Below are 16,460 nucleotides of genomic sequence, written 5' to 3'. Positions count from 1 at the left end.
CTCAACATGAAAGGGGGCGTGACAAAACGTACGTTTGAAACGTGAGACGTACGTTTTAAAATCGCACGGCGCAAGCTTGAACGCAAATGGTAATATTTCCCAAATTTCCGGTCTAATGCGTGTCACATCCTCGTCCCCAGGGCCTAGCTCCGTTGCTCTCCTATGTGGAGAGCAACGGAGCTAGGCCCTGGGGACGAGGATGATGCGTGTCACAGACCGCAGTATGACTTTGACAGTGGCACAAACAAAAGCGTCGTCAAGCACAGAGTATAAATGGCTGTTTATAGCAACAAGCACTCAAAACACAAATTGCAAGCATTTTGAAATCTATTCCCGTTTCACGTTGAGAAGATTGTAGCATAAGCAATTCATTAGAAAATGTTTTTCTCAATTAACTGGCTTCCTGTGTTTACGCTGGCAACTGGGTTTTTGTGTTTTGTTTATACAGAACAGAGCAGTCACGCAGAATCACACAGCGTCAACAGCATCGAATGGACGCCAATAAAAGCGTGGGACGTTGACAGGATGTACAATAATAGCTTCATGAGTGACATTAGGTTAACATTCGGAAAAAAGCCCGAGAACGTTTTCTACGCTCACAAGTACGTGCTGGCTCTGAGCAGTCCTGTGTTTTACGACATGTTCTATCGGAAAGACGCGAGACCCGTCCAGACCATTCGCCTATCATATCACGGCGACAACCTTGCTGGGTTCTTAAGCTATATTTATAAAGACGATTGCCCGACAATTCATGACAAATCTTTCAATACACTGGAATTGATGATAAAGTACAAAGTATATTTGCATCCTGATTGCCACAATTCACTTAAACGCAGCACAGAATCGCAAACGGCCTTCAAGTTTGTTGGAAAATTTTTGGAATTAAAAGCGAAAGCGTTTGCTGAGATATGCCTTAATAAAATAGACGCTCTTGCAGAAGACTTTTTCGCTTCAAAGTACTTCTTAAACATCAAGCAAAGTACATTGAAAATATTGTTGGACAGGGATACGCTTTACCTCAATGAAACAAATATATTTAAGGCTGTATTAAAGTGGGCTGATCATCAATTATCACCGGAAATCAACACTGCAGAAAACCGCAGAAGGGTTCTTGGTAATGCAATATATTCTATCCGTTTCCTGCTTATGACTCAAGGCGAATTTACCAAAGATGTTATCTCAACCAATATTCTACAGGATAACGAAGCTATGGACATCATTCGGCTAATGAACGGGAAGGACACGAAAAACACAGTTTGGGATTCAAAAATGATAAAGAGGGAACGCCTTCGCGGGCAATTTCATGAAGAAATTGAAGGCAGTGCTGCTGCTGAAAAGATTACACTTGGTGATTCACGTTTTTACAGGTTATGTTTAGCAACAGCATTCATTGTATTATTCACTTATTTTTGCACGAAAAGAAGTAGTTAACCAGGGATCCAAGGATAGCGCAAAGTTTCCATGCCCTGTAATACCTGTAATCAACAGGAAATTACTCAAAGTACGTTAGTCGCGGATATTGTCACTATTAAATTATAATTTTAGTTGCTCATGTAAACTAGGCGCGATTTTCTCAGTTTAGTCTCTTTTCTTCGTCAAACAACTGTGACTACATTTATTCGTCAAATATTACAAATATTTATTCGTCATTTCATAAGAATAGCCAAAATAGCGTTGTAAATAATGTAAATAAACCGCGATGCATATAATCTTATTATGTCTATGATGTGGATACTTCGACGCGTAAATCGATACAAAACAATATACTTATAATCAATACTGTATTCCACCAAAATAATTTGATTACTACACAATATGTCCGTTTTGCATATTATCAATTATGTACTGTATGCAGAATACCAGGTATCGACTTGCTATCGACATAATATATATATTCGTGTAAGAGATCTATAAATACATGAAACAACACAGCGTCGTTTCTTCCTAACCCCTTAGCTCTATTTATGGAATAAACCTTCCAAATTATATTTGTGTTGAATTGAATGCTCGTAATTCATAACATAAGTTGATAAATTGCGTAGATTCTCAAACAAGTGCTTGATTTTTACGGCCGGAATGTTTCAAGCAACACTCGTCGCTCTTCGTTTCTTTAATCGGGAACATTTATTAGGAAGCACCAAAGTAAAGACCCTGGGTACGAGGTTGCAGAAGCACATGCGTAGTTGTGACGTATAGGAAAAAAAGGTAGAAAAACCCTTTAAAACAAAACCCAAACGTTAACCACGGAAAAGCAATGCTTCAAAATTTACAGTAACGGCCAATATTTTGATGAACTTAGCAGAAGAGATGGTGCATTAATAAATAAAGCAAGTTAAACTGATTTTAAAAACTTTAAATTACTGATCATGTACAAAAAGTTACTATAAGCATAAATCAACCTACCCCCCGGAAAGTTTACACTATGACTGACTGACTGACTCGTTTGAACTTTCGCCACTTATCACAATACTGCAAAGTTTCTTTGAAACTTTGCACTAAAAAAGGGTCAATATCGCGCGAAACAACAGTCAATTATCAGGAGTAAATTTAAAAAACCTTGATGGGACACGTGTTTCCAAAACTTTATTCTTTAAGGTCCGCATTAACCCTCAATACGATCAGAAAACCCTCAATATGATCAGAAAATGGCCTTTTCCCGACTCACTGTAAGCTAGTGAATTTGATTAGTTTAATTATTAAATTAATAATGATTTAGTTATTAGTTTAATTAATTAATTAATAATTTTGTTTTTTTACCTACAAGACATCTTGGATTTTTATTGTTCCGAGACAGCTGTACATAAAATCAGCGGGTTGAGATTTCTCACGCCAGTACTTTGTCTTGTAATTCGATGTAGTCATCACTGAACCCGCGGGCAGTGACTGCAGACGCAGCAGAGCATGAGAATGCAAGGCGCGCTAAAGAGGACTAGGGACTAGTCTTGTTTGGAGCATGAGCACCGAGAAAAGACACTGGGTTCAAGGTTGGTAAACTCAAGGACGAGGCTGACCGGTTTTGAGATCAGGGAAAAAGATATGAATAGAAATAGAAACCATAGATAGATAATGTATGTTTTTAATATCCATGCTTGAACATATATACTCCCTGCTATCCCTGTAATTTTACCCAATTGGCCCTCGCATACAGCAAATGCAATCTAAATTAATTTAGAAAACATTTAAGTTTTACAGGGAAAACTATTTTCCGGGGGAACCAAAGATAAATTTCTTCGGCTTCTGTTCGTTAGTTAAAATATTGCCGTTCTCATTGGTTCGTGACGCGAGCGAGCACCAATCAGGAATCGACGGTTCCCGGATGTAATCCAGCCTCGCAACAGAACGATCAGCAAGCACTTCCAATGAGCCGAAAATTGAACCTGTGGACAAAAAAGAAAAGTAAATTGTTTTGAACGCTTGAAAAGCAGTAAAACCACAGATTAAAAGCTATCAAAGAGAATGCTTAATTTCAGAATATCAAGGTTTATCAAAGAACTCAAGGTTAAACCGATATAATTGAAAGGCAGGTTTAGTGCTATCCATCTTTCGTACAGCCGGCTCCAGCTATTATTAGCTGGTGCAACTTACTTCCCAACCAAGCCACGCAGTTGGCCTTCACAGGAGGTTCGTGGAGTTTCACCGTTTGAATGCTCAGACGGTTTTGGTATTTCGTTGATTGAAGAAGCGAATGGAGCTCTTGAAGAAGACGGTGCCTGAAATGACAGAAATGTTTAGAATTGAAAAACTAATGACAGTAACTGTATTACATACGAGGTTGAACTAAACCGCCAATGTAGAATCTTGTGGAAGACTTACTTGAATCCTTGAGCCATTGTCGTTCCACCAATGAGAACAATATTTTCAGCGAGGGCCTTCCGAGTGTCTATCGGAGACTAGGGGGAAATTTCAGGATCATCGCGAAAATCCACACAAAACAATATTTTTTCGCTAATGAAGAACTGCAAAGACTTACGTTAATAATGGCGTCAAGTATAAGAGATGCAATCGACTTCCCTTCATCGTCTCCTTCGAAAAGAACATCGCATGTCTGTTCCCTGTTAAGAAAAACAACTCGACTCAATACCGGGGAAAACTTTCAAATTTTCATCCATTTTTACTGTGTTAACACCTGAACTGGACGAATTCGACCAAGGTTTCAAATTCGTCCTGTCCCGTGTAAACGTAGCCTAAAAGAGTTTTTCAAGAACTTTGCATTCGAGTTCAACGTTATTTAGATCTGATTAGAGCGGAAAATGCTTCGTTTCACCGCTATATTCTAGCGAAATACTCTATTTCAAAATATGATTTAAGCCATTTTGGTCGCTTGAAGGAAAGCGCTCATAAATGACATGTCAGCGGTATCGTACAGCCAACATTTCATGATTTCAACACAATCGACTGTCAAAGCAAGGTTGTTTCATATCGTACCTAATCTGTCCCTCGACTCTCAAGAGCTTCCCCCCGTCCAGAGGATAGTCAACAGAATGAACCATTGACGGAGGTCTCGCTTCGTTAACTGGAATGCTTATCTTGGGACCAACAAAGCACGTTCGTGCTGTAGAGAGAGAGAATGTCGTTAATTATAAACGAATTTTATCGAATTAGACCAAATGAAATATATTATTTTAACTATCGGTAACATACCTTTTATATCTTCCAACACTTTTTCAGGCAAATCATCTAAACAGAAAGTATTTTTTACTCTCAAATATTTCACTATTTCCGCTATACAAAAAGTACATTGGGGAAATTAATTCGAACACACATCAAAAGTGGTATATCAACTGCCTACAATAGCCTAACACATCTTCCGGCGTTTCCAGCAACTCTTCTGACGAAAACCCTTATTTGAAAAGTCGAGAAGTCTGTTCATTTTAGGCAGTTGTTATACGACATTTGATGCTAAGTTGTTTGAAAACGCTGCTATAAAATTGGAACGTATTTCGAATACCTTACTATAGTAACTTGCTATATACGAGCTAAATATGCCGCAATCTGATTATTTGGTTGCAAAAACAAACGTTTTGTTGTGCCTGATAAGGGAGAGCCGTAGGACGCCTTCCTTTATGCAGTAAAAAGGTCAGACCAGTCCGGTTAAGTTTCAGTAAACACAGATTACTGGTATTTTGAAATACAGCTCCATTCCGATTCAAAATATGACCGGTCTGACCATTTTGGCCGCTTAAAGAAAAGATAAAGAAATCTGTGTATGCTTTTTTTATCAGGTCGTATAACAACCTCGTACCCAGGTAATAAACCCTGGGTACGAGGTTGGTCGATACGACTTTAGCTGATTGGAATTTTTCCCGGAAATTGGCAAATTTAGTATGAAACTTGGTACAAGAAATCGACATTAAACATAGAAACATTACGAGTCCAAACTATTCTCGTTTCACGTTGAGAAGAAGATTGTAGCATAAGGAATTCATTAGAAAATGTAAAATGTTTTGCTGGCTTTCTGTGTTTACGCTGGCAACCGGGTTTTTGTGTTTTGTTCATGCAGAACAGAGCAGTCACGCAGCATCACACAGAGTCGAGAACGTCGAATGGACACCAATAAAAGCGAAGGACGTTGAAAAAATGTACAATAATACCTTCATGAGCGACATTAAATTAACGTTCGGAAAAAAGCCCGAGAACGTATTCTACGCTCACAAGTACGTGCTGGCTCTGAGCAGTCCTGTGTTTCACGACATGTTCTATCGGAAAGACGCGAAACCTGTGCAGACCATTCGCCTATCATATGACCGCGACAACCTCGCTGGGTTCTTAAGCTATATTTATAAAGACGATTGCCCGACAATTCATGACAAATCTTTCAATACACTGGAATTGATGATAAAGTACAAAGTACATTTGCATCCTGATTGCCACAATTCACTTAAACGGAGCACAGAAACGCAAACGGCCTTCAAGTTTGTTGAGAAATTTTTAGAATTAAATGCAGAAGCGTTTGCTGAGATATGTCTAAATAAAATAGACGCTCTAGCAGAAGATTATTTCGCTTCAAAGCACTTCTTAAACATCAAGCAAAGTACATTGAAAGTATTGCTGGACAGGGATACGCTTTACCTCAATGAAACAGATATATTTAAGGCTGTATTAAAGTGGGCTGATCGTCAATTATCACCGGAAACCAACAGAGCAGAAAACCGCAGAAGGGTTCTTGGTAATGCAATATATTCTATCCGTTTCCTGCTTATGACTCAAGGGGTATTTACCAAAGATGTTATCTCAACCAATATTCTACAGGATAACGAAGCTATGGACATCATTCGGCTAATGAACGGCAAGCGCACGAAAAACACAGTTTGGGATACAAAAAAGATAAAGAGGGAACGCCATCGCGGGCAATTTCATGGAGTAATTGAAGACAGTGCTGCTGATGAAAAAATTAGCAGCTCGTGGACTAACAAGCTTAAAAACTTTGTCTGTTATCCTTTTAGACTTGCTTATTCACGTTTTTACACGACAGTTATAGGACTCATTATATTAATTAGTATATTAATTTACTTTGAGAAACGTCGTTGAATAAAAAAGGGTCAAAATCAGGCAAATCAACAGTCGATTATCATGAGTAAATTTTAAAAAAACATAGAACATGTGTTTCCAAAACTTTATTCTTTAAAGTCGACAAACCAATACGATCAGAAAATGGCCTTTTTCCAACTTACTGTAAGCTAGTCAATTTAATTAGTTCAATTATTAAATTAATAATTATTCAATTATTAGTTTAATTAATTATTAATTAATTAAAATCAATTAATAAAATTTTTGGTTTTTTACCTACATGCTAAGTTACTTAGTCAAAAAGAGTTTTACCTTGTATTGAAGACAATGGTTTAATACCGGTACCAATATGAACCAGGCCTTTCTCCATTAACTCTGATTTCAAACGGCTGGGGTAAATATTAAAGTGAATTAAAGTAACAGGCAATCAATGTTAATAGCCAGTGGCGTAGCCAGCCTGACGATTTAGTCATGCTATGCAAATTTTATGTTATTATCATTATTCATTTCTTTACAAATTTATTGTTTTAACAGCCAATGAACACCAAAATATTAGCATAGCATGACTAAATTGTCAGGCTGGCTACGCCACTGTTAATAGTAATTTATATAAACATTCTGATAATGGTTGATTTCAGCAATTTCAAATCTTAGCAAGAAAAAAAAACTACAGCAAGAAAATTCAGTTGTGAAATATTGTAAAATGTGGAAAATATGGTCCTAGAAAGCTTGTATATTCTGTATATATTCCATTTGCACAGTGAAAGTAACTATTACAAAAAATAACCATTTTCAGCCCATGTATAAAACCATTATGCATATGGCAAAATAATAGTGAACTTTACAGAACTAAATTGTCCATATTTTACAACATTTTGCAACTAAACTTTGAAAGTTTTATTGCATTTAAAATCAGTTCTTTTTAGCTGTGGTGTTTTCACTATTTAAATAATTTCAAATTTCATCTATAGCTAAAATGGGCCAGTACTTTCCTGGAGTAAGAACAAGCTGGAAAATTATCATAAAAGAAAAGCAGTAACCAAACAGCTATTTAATGAAACATAGAGAAACTAAAACTTACTACCTTGCATGCTGAGAATGTTTATTACTGTATTTGAGTATTTGAAACTCAAAATTAAAACTTGGCTTTTTGTCTTTTTTTTGTATAAAATTATATACATTGCATGAAAAACCTCAGAATTTATATGGCACTTACTTATGGATTATTTTTGCACCAAGAGGAAGGAATTCAATAGAATTTATCATCGGAATGCCTTCAAATATTTACAGTAAGGTTAAGGAATTAAATCTGCTGTACAGCTGTATGTTCAACTTCTATTTACTATGCTTGGATTTTAGGTAATGAATTAACAAGCAGCTATTTAGACACAAATGATATGCATCACATATTACCCTCTTTGCTGTTCACATTAGTAGCGGGATATTTAAGTCAAACTCTTGTTTTGTAAAAAGGATATAGGTAGAACACTGGTTTCAGAATAACCACACTCCATGACCAAACCACTTGAGATACCAAGAGTAAAAAGTGACATCAAATGACTTGGAGCAAAGAGAACGGAGGGAACCTGATTGAGGATTGAAAGAAAAAAAAATTGAATTAGTTCAACCTCAATTAGTTTCTCTACAGTTAACAGAACAAAATCCTTATCAAGTCCCAGCTATTACTGCATTTTCAAAATGATTGAGCTAATTAGAATTACATATATATTATTATCAAAACAATTGGATTAGTTGTGCAGTACCTCAAAATGACAAAACAAAACTTTGGCTAACATTTCCCTAAATTTGGTTGGCCAGAGCAAGGACTCGCAGAGGACGACACGTCGTTCTTTTGGATTCACAAGAAGATATCTAAAATAATAGTTCAAACATATTAAGTGAAGCCTTTTCCACTTCAAAGAAGTGGAGTTTCATATCATTACCTGAAATATATCTGGTGTATGAAATCTCGGAGAGTCCCATACAGGGTGTCATCTGTAGTACTTGCTACACCGTTTGGAGAGATTCTTGCTTCAAAAATCTATATATGAAGATGAAATTCATGATATGCCAGCTAGTATTAATCGATAACTTGAGTATAAGATTTAACATTATGATAACACTGATCAAATGTCACATGAAAGAGCTCACTTTGCCATTGATGTTTCTTGTAACAGAACTTTGAATAATATGTCTCGGGGAAATCTCACTTGCAAAACCACATCTGCAAAATGTAACGTTGCATTATAATATTGCACGAGCTTCAAATGAATCAGGCAAGATGCCACGATTATTTACACTATTCGTGCTATAAATCCTGATATATCGACCTAACTATATAGCATATAACACAGTTAAATAACATAGCATCCCATCTGATATTCACATGGTATAAAAATCATAAACTAGCTATAAATATGATTTTATTTCTTACTTGGTGTATGCTTCGCCAATGTCAATGATCACGGCTACTTTTTCCCCTCCAAGACCGATCACGTCAAACAATGGCATATTTAAAACCTAGAGTATATCAGTTACGTCGTATCAAGCATATTTCTGTAGCTGAAACGTGTAATGTGAAAAAGAATCCAACGAAATCATAAAAGTTTGTAACATGAAAATATCCGATTTTTTATTGATAACATTTTGCTATTTTTGCAACCATGGTGGTACTTCATGTAAAAGTATTGTAAAATATTCGCATGAAGTTAAAAACCACGCCCAAAGTATTTAGCTGGAAAAAAATAATGAACGTTTGAAACAAGAAAGGCAGTAAGAAAAGTGCAAAGGTAAAAGTAGTTTAGGCTAACAAGAAAGCTTAGAAATTTAAAAAGTTAAAAAAGATATCGTGTATGAAGCTTTTTCTTATGATTTTTTTATAGTCGCAACGAAATTTTGGTGATGTAAATTCCAAAAGGGCACGTAGATTCAGTAATAGAGTAACATATTAACTGAAGCACACTATGCAACTATATGTTTTGAAATTTAAACCATCAAAATACCTCTGTAACATTCTATAACATGGAGTATTGTCGTCCCTCGTGGCCTCATCCAGTGACAATGGGCTCTATAGTTTCGTTTTAACTCCTCTGTTTATAGCACTTCCACGTTTTGTGCAAAAATGCTCCCTCTGCTTGCAAAGCTTTTCACGAATATTCAATTTTCTTTCAGAATACTATTCCAAAACATGGCTTCAAAATACCACGAGGATTAAAGTGTTTAATCCAGTGGATTAAAGTGTATTTTCTTGTAAATAGTTGAAAAGTTGTAAATAACGCAATAGCTATACTTCAGTCCGATTGTATAACCTCTGAACTACATTTTGCGGGCATGTTGTAAAACCTGGACTGGACTGGACTTGTAAAACCTGGACTGGACTTGTAAAACCTGGACTGGACTCATTTGTAAAAGCTGGACTGGACTCATTTGTAAAAGCTGGACTGGACTCATTTGTAAAACCTGGACTGGACTCATTTGTAAAACCTGGACTGGACTCATTTGTAAAACCTGGACTGGACTCATTTGTAAAACCTGGACTGGACTCATTTGTAAAACCTGGACTTTATCCTAGGACCCCCCTATCTTAAGGATTTACTTCCGTATTCAAGAAAATCCTTAATAGGCCGTGGACTGGGGACTTAAAATGTGCCACAAAATTGAATTTCGCTGCCCCATCTTGAAACTAACGATTTCTTTCATAAAAGCACGGAGAAACATACAAATTCAAACAATCAAGGTGGCCCCTTTTGAAAAGTTTGCACAATAGGGCAAAATCAACAGTATACTGGCGATGACGTCATATATAATTAAGTAATTCATTTTCTTGGAAATTCCAATTTTTGACAACACCATCAGATAGAGCTAGTTAAAAGAACTAATAAAGTATATTACACCAATTTCGTCCAATCACTCAGTACTGAATTATCGCCGACTAAATATTTAAAAAAATGATGAGTCAGCATTTTCCTATCTATTGTTAGTTTTTTTGACCTGCTAATTGTGCACCAATGGAAGGCTCATTCTCGTCCGAGTGGGAGTTAATCATATTTCGAAGCGAGTGGACATCAATGTTTTGTACAAAACAGAACAAAATTATGTGTTTTGGTAATGTAAAGTCTGTTACGCCCATTTGCAATGTTGGGTCTTGTTGCTCTAAATTTCGTTTTGAGCATCTACTAGAATGAGTCTCTCCTCCATATTTATTGAGAGAGCAACAATTAATTATATACATTTTAATGATTCAAAAGGCAAACAAACTGCAAAAGCGGCGAATGGACATTACACCTCTTTCAATTGTCTCCATAATCATTATCGCTCTCGCTATCGTCTTCATGATTCATATCGTAATTGTAACCTTCATTCTCTGAGTCTTCGTCCGCTAATTCCGAACGGTTGGCGCATCCTTCACAATGACACAGACCCGTGCAGCGAAGGTTTTCTTTAAAACAAGAGCACCTATTGCTTGAGCATCCCGATTTGCACCCGCAATGTACATTCTCCAAGATGCTGTCCGGTGCTGGAGGTAAATCCATCCATACGATGGAAACCATATTATTCGCAACAGCCCATCCATGGTTAGTAATGTCCGGTGCCATGATGAATGGCTGTAAAGCTCTCCTCCATATTGCTGCTTGATAATTAGCACGACTTAGGTGCTGTAATAGCACATCTTTTGTGCATGGCATCGATTCTTCGTTGAAATGCCTGAGACGAAAAAGGTGTAAACGTGCCTTGTTCACTTCAGTGGTGTTAGGTTGGTTATACAGATGACAAACAAATTTCTCACATCTTCCTAGTAATTCTTTTTCGTGAGAAAACGCTTGTCCGACGACGTTAAAAGTGTCGACGAACTCAGACGATTCTTCTAGCAATTTGTATGGCTTTAATTTTCCCTTACCAAAAAAGGCACTTGTACTATCGCAACCTACAAAAGAATATAGAGAAATTGCAGCTCTTGACCCAACTTTTCGACAATATTATGTAGTGCCTTCATTAGCGGTGATATGAATATTGGAACAATTTCATTATTAATGTGTCTAATAAGACTAGAGTTGCTTAACATGCACATACAGTTCATTGTACATACAATTACTTAGTACGGTACCTGTAAACGAATGGAAGCCAATGAGGGCCGAGGAAAGATCACTCCCAAGTTCTTCCTGAATTTTGTTGATATCAATAATCCGGCTGCTGTTACCTGTTCCGGTCACAAAGTACAATGATGCGTCGAAAGAACATTTGTGGCTAACTGCAAGAACAAATACGTCTGTATCCGGGCTTCTAATCACAACATTATCATAGTCATGGGAAGCGTGCTTTGCGTGAAGCAACATGCGTGTATCAGCTTCTTCGTGGTCGCTATAAAGTTCTGGCACGTCAATTGTTTCTAACAGGCCATCTGCACCAGCACGAAAACGATGGCATTGCTTCCCATGTGTGAAGAATAGCTCAATGGATCCCAATCGCTCGCATAAATTTTTCATATCATAATTTTTCATAACTGTGCTTACAGTATCATGTATTACAGATGTGACCATGATCATACAGCATAGGATTTTTACTCTATGAAATGCCATCCTGAAAAATACAGCATAGGATTTTTTACTCCATAAAATGCCAGCTCTGAAAAATTGCAAAAGTAATCAACGTTTCAAGTAATGACCCTTCTTGATGATTATGGCATATAGATGTAAGTCGTCCTACTAATTCATGACAAACTTACTTTGCTTGAAACGTCGATTACTTTTGCTATTTTCAATATATTTTTTCAAATATTTTTTGTATGCATGAACACCGCGTCCGTTCTTGAATAAGCAACTTGGTTACTTGCAATTGATGCAACTTGCAAATAGTTTGAAATTTGAAACTCAAATTAAGTTTACAAAATCCAGCCAACCAATTAGTTGCACTTTACCTGGATGAGTGCTTTCCAAACAAGACATTTCCAGCCAGTACATTGTCCCGTATCTTGCATAATGTATTCGATCAGCCACAAAGAACCAGGGAAGCATTGATCTGACAGCAGAAAGGTGCAACTCCCAATTGTTTTCCCTTGTTGCGCGAATAAACAGAAGCAGAATTTGGACCATCTCGATATACATTAACCAAAACGCAAATGTGGGATTGATTGCAGACTTTGATCTAGTAAAATTTTCCAGGGACTTTGAGAGTTCTTCAAGCTCAGGAGACATAACACAGTCGTAAAATTCATCATTTGGGTAAGACTCAGCCATGTATTCTGTAAAGATACAAATTAAATCCACTGTATTTAAATTATCCCCTCAAGATGGCTTTTTTGACACCATGTAGTGCAAACTACGGATGGATATGTACAGCACATGTATGGTACCTTATTTTCCTCCCTCGATAACTTACCAACAAATGACAGAATATTCTCCTGTTCCCCTGGTGACTGAGTTTCAATGAATGATTGGAAGAGCAGTCGCATTAATGCTTCATAGATAACTTTGTGTGATCGCACACTCCGATTATAATGCTTCCCGGTGAGCACACCAGTTACTGATCCAATGGCTACAAGGTCTGACTCCACAATTAGGTCCTAAAGAAAGTTAAATTGGATCAGTACACATACATGCAATATCTGAACAACAGCTACGAATAGTATTTAGTAGAAACGTATTCGAGTACTATTGAAAATCCTGTCTTCTGATTGGCTACGCTATTTGATAGAAAAAAATAGGTAATAAACAAAATGGTGGACAGGGAGTGAGAGTTTTTCCCCCTCAATTTTCATTATGAAGAAACAGTTACGTTTCGTTACATTATCACCTAATAAAAATTTCAAGCACATAGTCAATTGTTAAAGGTTTTCCTTATCAATGAAGGATGCCTGGTATTATTTACCTTTAATCCTGCATCTTTAAACAATTTAGAGATGGCACCACAGAATGACATAGCCATATGAAATTCACCAAGACGAACAATGAATCTATTGTAATAGATTGGCTCCTTCCATCTTAACTGCTGTATCTTAGCATAAATAGCTTCATCAAATACAAGACATATATAATTCAGTTCTAACTTGTCTGCTATTTCTTGACTTCTCTTTAGAATGGTATTAATTGTGGATAGTTCTGTTGGAGAAGAATTTATAATAGGCAGGTAACCAATCTTTGTGCAGCATGGAATGTGTTCAGATTCGAGCAGGGTGTTGAATCCAGTCCAGTTTGGGATTAGTGGTTGAAAAGCGTCTACAGTCCTGGAAATAATGAATGCCAAGTCTTGTTTTCTTTTGTCATTTTGAATTGACATGTAACTTTCCTTGGCAAGTGGTATGCTTGTGATGGCTTCTCGAAGATCAACTGTGACTCTTCGACCAAGGATATACGGTTCAGATTCATCAGAGATAACTGGTAAGGATCCTAACCTTGGTAGATCTCTCCTTTCTCCAACAACAGTTTGATCATTGGTGTCATCAGATCTCTGTAGAATAATGCCTCCAGTAACATGTGTGGTGCCTTTCCCTGACCTTGTCTCTTCGCAAAAGTCATCATTATCCCATGCGAGGGTCGCAGACACTTTCTTTGAAAATCCAGGAGGCACAGTACCTGTGTCTGAGATACTCAGCTGAGCTAAAGCTGTCTCATGCCTTAGCACAAATTTATGAGACATACAGTGACCTAAAGCATTTACGAGATTCAGCATGGAGGAAGAACCAGTCAGCTGCCTCAATGACATGGCAAGTGAAATAGTCTTAGGTGTAAGCTTCCTTCCATCTGATGTCACATGCACTATGTCTTGAGCAATAGACATAAGTTTATTAAGTCTTCCATTCTCGACAACATCTATATGTTTGTCAAGCTGTGCATCATTGGAAGATGCAGTTATCCATGCCAGAAAGTTGAAGAGATGAACTGGTACAACATTCTTTGAATTTTCCATGGTGAGATCAGATGCCAATGGCGGCCAGGTGGTAACAAGCCCAGGTTCATTCTGCAATGCATTGCGTAAAATCATTGCAGCATTGAATAACACAGGGAGCTCATTCGAATTGGCTTCACTTGTTTTTCCATAGTCTTCGTAATCCATATCTTCTACATCTTCCATCTCCTTTAAGGTCATATGTTCATCCACTATGTCTTCTGATGTCAGATTTTCAACATAAACCATTTCACTTTTTGTTCTCACATTAGGTTTGAGAAACACAAGTTGAGGGTAAGATTTAGTCAGCCTATTTTTAAGCCTGAATCTCCTGTAGTTTGATGCATCAAGTCCTTCTTCCTTCTCAACTATACGCACAAATTGGTTAAACAGTTCTGTCATATATTTGATTTGTTTCTTCGCAATAAGGTTGTTTTCCACAACTTCTACACAAAATGTTTGATAGCCTTTTTGATATAAATTCTTTGATTCCTGATCTTCAGGTGCATTTTTCTCGTGTACCAGAAAATTTGTATAGTTCACATAGCAATTTTTATGGTATCTTACTTCTATGGCACAACAGTCACGTCCTCTTATATCCACTAGGATTCGTTCATCTTGTTTCCGTTCAGCAGCTTCCCGTAAAAGTCCTCCATTCTCGGTTTCACATAACATCAAAGGAACTCTCTTTCGTTTACAAGACTTCTAATAACATAAGCGAATAATACAACTTAATTTAGAAGATTGGTAAAATTCGTGTGATGTATGTTTGCTTAATAAATGTACTTAGGGCCCACCTAGCTTATAATCAGCAAAATGCTTGCAAAAGATGTCAAGAAGTCGGTTTGCAATTTGACCATATTAAATAATAGAGTTTATCGCAGTGTGCAGGCACTAGGAAACCATTGGTTTCACACATTAATACCCTCAACTAGGAACAAACCCTCTATATTATAATAATAATTTTACAATTGATATAGCGCTCATAAAATAAAAATGGAATGGCCCTTATTACGTAAATGGAATTACCCTCTATAGTTCGATCCCTATATTAAATGGAATGGCCCACTATAGTTCAATCCCTACACACAAGTGACATACTAAACACATCTACATGTCAATAATGAGTTGTATGACATTTTATTATGTAGCATATGCGTAGGGATTGAACTATAGATGGCCGTTCCGTTTAATACAGACACCCCCCCCCTCCTATTGAGGGGGTCCCTTACGATATAAAGAATTGGAAACCCTTTGGATGCAATTTGTAGAGATTACCTGCTAAGATATGTTACTCCTTTTGGGATATCACTTTTCCCTCTTGGATATGTCACTAAAACACCTAATTCTTGCCATTTCTTTAAAAAATCTCTCAAACTACCCTTTAGGAACGAACTAACTTCACACCTTTAGGATAATTTAAGATGAGCACTCCCCCCCCCCACATTGCATGACCATACCCTCGACAATAGGGGGAGGGGGCATATATTAAATAGAATATATGGCCTATTAGAATTTGAAAGGCCAGAACAAAAAGGTTTTACCTTGTCCATTTTGAACCATGGACTCTCTCTTTGGCATATGATACATCGTTCAGGCAATACATGGTCATTCCTGGACCTATTTCTCGGAGATTCTTCAGCCAGCCTTGTTGACCTCCTCTTATTATCAATATTAGTGTTGATCGTTTGCGGGTTTTCCACGTTACAACATAAGTTTGCCTTGGTTTCTGCTCTGCGAATCTTCTCTTCGTCACATAAACGTTTGTAACAAGTTTTGTGATAAGACCAGTCCAGTTCAAAGTCCCTTTCTTTTAAATAATCCAATATCTTTTCATCTGAGAAATGCTCGTAAGAAATACGACATATATCAGCCTGTTCACATTTTAAATTGACCCATCTTTTTCGACAAGCAATGAATTTCTCCAATCTCGCTTTCGTTATAGGGAATAACGTTTCACAAATATCTCCAAAATGCATAAAACATGACTCGAAATGAAGTTCATTTACATAACTTGGCCTTTCTATTTCAGTCGCCATGTTTTATTTACTAAAATGCATATTAGCCAATCA

The 16,460-nt window shown here is 37.0% G+C and overlaps 4 protein-coding genes across 6 annotated transcripts; 2 read left to right on the top strand and 2 right to left on the bottom strand.

Annotated features, from left to right (window-relative positions):
- Positions 1 to 247: 247 nt before the first annotated feature.
- LOC114520039 (BTB/POZ domain-containing protein 6-like) lies at positions 248 to 1,509 on the top strand. The gene has a single exon (XM_028540238.1). It carries the CDS (start codon positions 379 to 381, stop codon positions 1,429 to 1,431), a length of 1,053 nt encoding a protein of 350 aa, XP_028396039.1. The 5' UTR covers positions 248 to 378; the 3' UTR covers positions 1,432 to 1,509.
- A 1,564-nt stretch (positions 1,510 to 3,073) lies between these two features.
- LOC114520117 (actin-related protein 10-like) lies at positions 3,074 to 9,157 on the bottom strand. The gene is made up of 13 exons (XM_028540332.1): positions 8,942 to 9,157; positions 8,659 to 8,731; positions 8,451 to 8,548; positions 8,271 to 8,379; positions 7,987 to 8,093; positions 7,724 to 7,792; positions 6,820 to 6,896; positions 4,642 to 4,677; positions 4,426 to 4,552; positions 3,971 to 4,052; positions 3,814 to 3,890; positions 3,586 to 3,710; positions 3,074 to 3,377 (listed from the first exon to the last, which is right to left on the bottom strand). The coding sequence occupies exons 1-13, from the start codon at positions 9,016 to 9,018 to the stop codon at positions 3,199 to 3,201; spliced, it is 1,236 nt and encodes a 411-aa protein (XP_028396133.1). The 5' UTR covers positions 9,019 to 9,157; the 3' UTR covers positions 3,074 to 3,198.
- LOC114520118 (BTB/POZ domain-containing protein 3-like) lies at positions 5,190 to 6,716 on the top strand. The gene has a single exon (XM_028540333.1). It carries the CDS (start codon positions 5,440 to 5,442, stop codon positions 6,526 to 6,528), a length of 1,089 nt encoding a protein of 362 aa, XP_028396134.1. The 5' UTR covers positions 5,190 to 5,439; the 3' UTR covers positions 6,529 to 6,716.
- A 1,169-nt stretch (positions 9,158 to 10,326) lies between the features above and the next one.
- LOC114520123 lies at positions 10,327 to 16,414 on the bottom strand. 3 transcript variants are annotated; one of them, XM_028540341.1, is made up of 6 exons: positions 15,933 to 16,414; positions 13,372 to 15,093; positions 12,883 to 13,066; positions 12,422 to 12,745; positions 11,612 to 12,084; positions 10,327 to 11,431 (listed from the first exon to the last, which is right to left on the bottom strand). In XM_028540341.1, the coding sequence occupies exons 1-5, from the start codon at positions 16,365 to 16,367 to the stop codon at positions 12,065 to 12,067; spliced, it is 2,685 nt and encodes an 894-aa protein (XP_028396142.1). In that variant the 5' UTR covers positions 16,368 to 16,414; the 3' UTR covers positions 10,327 to 11,431; positions 11,612 to 12,064. The 3 variants fall into 3 exon arrangements, with proteins under 3 accessions (XP_028396142.1, XP_028396143.1, XP_028396141.1); XM_028540342.1 differs by having other exon boundaries at positions 11,612 to 12,745; positions 15,667 to 16,414; XM_028540340.1 differs by having other exon boundaries at positions 11,612 to 12,745.
- Positions 16,415 to 16,460: the final 46 nt, after the last annotated feature.

The sequence above is a fragment of the Dendronephthya gigantea genome, unplaced genomic scaffold (genome assembly GCF_004324835.1).
Source record: "Dendronephthya gigantea isolate DGI-Jeju-01 unplaced genomic scaffold, DenGig_1.0 000015F, whole genome shotgun sequence".
Taxonomy (NCBI): Eukaryota; Metazoa; Cnidaria; class Anthozoa; order Malacalcyonacea; family Nephtheidae; genus Dendronephthya; species Dendronephthya gigantea.
The sequence above is the reverse complement of the archived record's forward strand: the minus strand, read 5'-3'. Positions and strand labels throughout refer to the sequence as shown.